This window comes from Camponotus floridanus, unplaced genomic scaffold (assembly GCF_003227725.1).
Source record: "Camponotus floridanus strain SB8 unplaced genomic scaffold, Cflo_v7.5 scaffold118, whole genome shotgun sequence".
NCBI classification, from domain to species: domain Eukaryota; kingdom Metazoa; phylum Arthropoda; class Insecta; order Hymenoptera; family Formicidae; genus Camponotus; species Camponotus floridanus.
The window spans coordinates 437420-443577 of NW_020229235.1; the positions used below are offsets into that span (position 1 = coordinate 437420).

Sequence of the window (6158 nt, forward strand, 5' to 3'; positions counted from 1 at the left end):
CGATCGCGGCTCTTCGAGCGGTACGATCTGACTATTTTATATTTACTCGCGGCATTTTATGCGGAACGAGTAAAACGATCGCGGCTCTTCGAGCGGTACGATCTGACTATTTTACATTTACTCGCGGTATTTTATGCGGAACGAGTATAAAATATGTAAAAATTCGTGGCCTTATGGCAGATCGAATAAATTGGGAGACAGTTAACTCGGAATTTTTTAGAATTAAAACATAATTTTTTACTTTTTTTATATATTAATTTTAAATGCAAGATATTAACATTTTTATATTTTTTATTAGCAAATATTATGTTTATATTTTTAAGAATTTCGGGTTATGTGTCAATTGGCCTCCACGTGGCGTCTCCTGGAAATGCTCTATGAGTAGCTAACAATTGACATGAAGATTATTGTGTATGAAATTACATATAAATATATACAGGGTGATTCGGAACAAACGTTTGTTGTCTTTAAAATATCAAATTCTTGAATGATTTCTAAGACGATTTTTCCTATTGCAAAATTTTGCCCGGAGCTTAGTTTTTAAACTATAAAGGAAAATAGTTCGAATTAATAACGGAATGAGTATGAAAAGTAGGCAGGGACGGCGCGATATAAGTGATTACGTCCCAATGAGAAATGTTGGTCGAATCTACATCAATTCATGAGTGTAGCAATCAGCTGATCGCGGCGAGCGCTCCACGAAATCGTTTATATCGCGCCGTCCCTACCTACTTCTCGTACTCGTTCCGTAATTAGTTAACTATTTTTCTTTATAATTTAAAAACTAAATTGTGGGCAAAATTTTTCAAGAGGAAAAATCATTTTAGAATTCATTCAAGAATTTGATATTTTAAAGACAAACGTTTGTTCAGAATTCACTCTATATAACTTTATATTATTATTTTATTTTAATATGTATTGTACAATGTTATTTTTACAAATATGAAAATGTGATTTTAGAAAGTAAGCAATATGTCTTACATGTTCATATATAAAACATATTTAAATAAAATAATAGTATGAAGATTTTAAGTGCAATAAAATAATGAAATAAAATAACATAAATAATCAGTGTTTTCTAACTATACTACAAATTAGACTACAAAATGAAACTAGACTTTTATTAAATTTTAATAAATTTATTAAATTATAATACTATTCTTATACATCTTTACTTTAATAGGAAAAAATAAAAAAAATTTATAGAAAACTTAAAAAAAGAATAAAAAAGAATAAATATTATATTATTATTTAAAAAATTAAAAATTATATTTCCGCGGCCTCCTCCTCTTCCTCTTCCTCCTCCTCCTCTTCTAAAAAATCTGCTTCCTCTTCTGAAACCTCTTCCTCTCTCTCTGCGAGCAGACCATTTATATCTATAAAACATAAGAGAGAAATATATTATAGCTTGATAAATAGAGAGATATAATTATTTTATATATTTAAACACACACACACATGCGCGCGCGCTCTCTCTTACACATACACGCGCGCGCGCGCGCGCGCACATGCACGCACGCACGCGTAAAATAACAAATACATTCTCATAAATTGATATATATACATATATAAATCCGAAATTTAATAAATATACTTTTCATCACGTTCGGCGCGCCTTACACCAGCCCGACGCTGCATGTGGGATGATGGATCCTGCTGCTGTTCCCTTGCATCATCCTCGTGCTGTTTTTCTCCTTCTTTGTTCTACTGTTTTTCATCATCATCATTCATATCATCAGCAGAAAAGAAGCTGAAAAAATAAATATAATAAATATATTTTTGTGTGCATGTGTAACTTTAATATACAAATAATATTTTAAATATATAGGGTAGACCATTTTCATCAATGATAAGAATCAATTAATGTTCAGAAAAAATATAGTTGTTTTTAAGAAAAAATATAATATTTACTGTTAATTGCAAATTACATATTTTTTCTTCGAAACAACTATGTGTTTTCTTTACACCAATTGATTCCTTTCATTATTTTGTACATAAAAGTATTAAGATTAGATAATCGAAAAATGAATATTTTATTAGATATTTTATGGTTTATGTAAAATTAAGAAATGATTTCAAGCCTCATAACTCGAAAAGAACTCAATGAAGAAATACTTTATTATAGTGTTTTGAAAAGCTCTCGAGATAAGCTATAAGAATAAGTAATAAAAAATAGTGGGTTCCGTTTAAAAAATTAAAGATGACCATAATGTGACCTTCAAACAATTATTCATGGTCAAATATTTGCCACTATTTTATGTCCTCCTTCGAGTCAAATACTTTTATCTGAAATATTTTTTTTTTAAACTTCTCCTTTTCGAGATATTCGCAAGTATTGATTAAAATAGTCTACTCTGTCTATTATATATATTTTATATATATATATATATATATATATATATATATAAAATATATATAATATATAAGTCATAATATATATAAGCAAGTTTGACGACATCCCCAATAAGCAATCATAATAAAATGTGATTTAAACTTAATTCAAAAAATAAATAAAATATTATTAAATTTCTCTCTGAAAATATTATAATTAAAATTAATGCTATAAAAACAATAAATTTAATTCTCTTTTTATAATTGAATAACTATCTAAAATTCACATTCTCAACATAATTGAATAAAATGAATAAAAATCAAATTTTCATAAAAAACTTACACATATATATATATATATATATATATATATATATATATATATAGTTTAATTAATAAAACTTTAATTTTGTAAATTAAAAATATTTTTAGAAATGATAAGATATATATATATATATATATATATATATATATATATATGATTACTAATTTGTATCTAAATTTTATAATAAAAGTGCTGCAACCATAACTATTCTGTCTACAAGCTTATATAATTATGCTAAACATACCTTCTTGCCCATCCTTTCTTTCGAGAAAGTCGGAGGCGGGAAGGATATTTGTTTTTTAAGTCTTCTTTCATTTCGTATTTATTGCTGTAAGAGAATAAAATAAATAATAAATTTAAAATAATAAATTTTTTGAAATATTATGGGGGCGATTAAAATTAAACGTCCTGTACATAATAATAATATTTCGTAATATCACAAATAAAATTAGCAATACTTACGAATAAAATTATACAATTACTGAATTGTCTAATTATACAATGTTGTTCGTTGGCTTCGTTACACGACACATACATATGTACACTTGGCAACGTTGGATCGTGCACGTGATAAGCGAGTGTCCGAAACAAGTGCGAAACATGTCCGGAAGATAATCGCAGTGTACCGAGTGCAGTAATATTCCATCCGTCGCAAGATGAACACACGTAAGTACTGCGCTCGTATATATTAAATATTATATTATTAGTAGTAATACTAATAATCATTAGGTACTTTTTATTAGTCTAGAAATTTATTAGCTATTTATATTACAAGAGTATCATTAGAAACAATATAAATAACCATGTTAATTGTAATAATATTTGTTGGTTAGGTACAGCAATAGTAATGAGACATAGTAATTGAAGACTATTGTATAAAATAAGATGTTTGATAGACATATATACGTAAAAATTAATTAATGTATATTTATTTCAGGAAGAAATGAACCAAGAGAGAGAATAAGAAATGTTCTCTCTCCGCTTGTATCCGCAAAAGGGCGGGAAGCAAACTCGGAGATGAATCGTCGCAAATCAACATCCACGACGGTGCCAACAGCAACGGCGACGATGCAAAAGTCTACGGAGTCAAAGACACCATCAACTAAATACGACGGCGACAATGCAAAGAGTTACAATGACAGAGCCTATGTCATCAGGGGCGACGACGGCGACGACGTATGAAAATATAAAAGAAAATGTACATACAAATATGAAAGTAAGTAACTGCATATTTAATTATTGCATACTTTTCTTTTTACTGCATGCAGATCATAGATATATTAACATAGACTGCTCATACGGTAGCGAAGAGTGTCCTCCTGAGAGAAAAAGATAGCATGAATTTATTTGTGTTTCTATATTTTTCTGGTACACGCGTGGTGCAATGTAAAGATATTAAAGTCAATAACTTGAAATTGCATTACGCATGTGTCAGAAAAAGATAGATACACAAGTAAATTCATGCTATCCTTTTCTCTCAGGAGGATACTCTTTGCTACCTTATGAACAGTCTATGTAAATATATCTATGATGCAGTAAATATGTCTGTAAATAATACTTGGATTTTTGAAATTTTTGAGAAAAGTATATTATATTAGAGATGTCCAAAATTTTATTAAAATATTGATAGGTATGGTCGCTCAGTTGTAAATATTTAAAAATATAATTAGAATATATTTATAATAATAACATTTATCTCTTATTCTTTGTAATCTGAAAATCTATTATAATCATAAAATCTTTCATTTATTCTTTTAATTCGTATTTATTTTTAATTACTAATTTAATGTACCATATAACGCTAAGACACTTTATGTTTTTAGAAACTTATGTTATAAAAACGTATTTTCTTATTGTCTTATTTCATGTATTTCAGAGAATTAATCAAGTCATGCTTCGGGAAGTCGCCAAAGAAAGGAAAAAAATAAAAAAAGAAGAATTTCTACGGCGAAAAGCGAAATACGCGACACGTATTCCACCGATACCTGCACCGCCTGTTTATGTGGCACCATCGCCAATACCAACATCGCTTTATGTACCAACTTACGCACCATCGACTTATGCAGCGCCGTTTACATGCGCACCACCGACTTACGCAGCAGCGGCTCACCCACAACCACCGCCATACGTAGCACCGGCTTACCCACAACCACCGGCTTACGCAGCACCGGCTCACCCACAACCACTGCCTTACGAAACTCCAAACGTAATTATTTCGCCTTACGGGCATATGTATAGACCTCATTTTTAAAATTAATCATTGCAATGATATAAATTGATATACATTGAAAAATGTAGGTCCTTTTCCATTCTAAAGTATAATTTTCTTTCAAATAATTTTCTTTCTAAAGTATAATTTTCTTTCAAAAATATAATTTTCTTTGAAATAATTTTCTGTCTGACATTTTGCTGTTCTTTAAACACATATTTTAAATGCGCGATTGTTTCATTATATATATTTAATTATTGCATACTTTTCTTTTTACTATATGCACGACTTGATTAATTCTCTGAAATACATGAAATAAGACAATAAGAAAATACGTTTTTATAACATAAGTTTCGCTTATCACGTGCACGATCCAACGTTGCCAAGTGTACATATGTATGTGTCGTGTAACGAAGCCAACGAACAACATTGTATAATTAGACAATTCAGTAATTGTATAATTTTATTCGTAAGTATTGCTAATTTTATTTGTGATATTACGAAATATTATTATTATGTACAGGACGTTTAATTTTAATCGCCCCCATAATATTTCAAAAAATTTATTATTTTAAATTTATTATTTATTTTATTCTCTTACAGCAATAAATACGAAATGAAAGAAGACTTAAAAAACAAATATCCTTCCCGCCTCCGACTTTCTCGAAAGAAAGGATGGGCAAGAAGGTATGTTTAGCATAATTATATAAGCTTGTAGACAGAATAGTTATGGTTGCAGCACTTTTATTATAAAATTTAGATACAAATTAGTAATCATATATATATATATATATATATATATATATATATATATATCTTATCATTTCTAAAAATATTTTTAATTTACAAAATTAAAGTTTTATTAATTAAACTATATATATATATATATATATATATATATATATATGTGTAAGTTTTTTATGAAAATTTGATTTTTATTCATTTTATTCAATTATGTTGAGAATGTGAATTTTAGATAGTTATTCAATTATAAAAAGAGAATTAAATTTATTGTTTTTATAGCATTAATTTTAATTATAATATTTTCAGAGAGAAATTTAATAATATTTATTTATTTTTTGAATTAAGTTTAAATCACATTTTATTATGATTGCTTATTGGGGATGTCGTCAAACTTGCTTATATATATTATGACTTATATATTATATATATTTTATATATATATATATATATATATATATATATAAAATATATATAATAGACAGAGTAGACTATTTTAATCAATACTTGCGAATATCTCGAAAAGGAGAAGTTTAAAAAAAAAATATTTCA

At 27.6% G+C, this 6158-nt stretch overlaps 1 protein-coding gene across 1 annotated transcript; it reads left to right on the forward strand.

The window, feature by feature from the left end:
* Positions 1 to 3673: 3673 nt before the first annotated feature.
* Positions 3674 to 5474, forward strand: LOC112639920 (translation initiation factor IF-2-like). The gene is made up of 3 exons (XM_025415250.1): positions 3674 to 3832; positions 4533 to 4862; positions 5469 to 5474. The coding sequence occupies exons 1-3, from the start codon at positions 3674 to 3676 to the stop codon at positions 5472 to 5474; spliced, it is 495 nt and encodes a 164-aa protein (XP_025271035.1).
* The last annotated feature ends 684 nt before the right edge of the window (positions 5475 to 6158 follow it).

What these genes read in the sequence shown, in the direction of transcription:
- LOC112639920 (XM_025415250.1), top strand. Translation starts at nt 3,674, where the DNA reads ATGAATCGTCGCAAATCAACATCCACGACGGTGCCAACAGCAACGGCG. An exon ending in GGGGCGACGACGGCGACGAC is followed by an intron (nt 3,833 to 4,532) that starts GTATGAAAATAT and finishes CATGTATTTCAG; the next exon opens with AGAATTAATCAAGTCATGCT.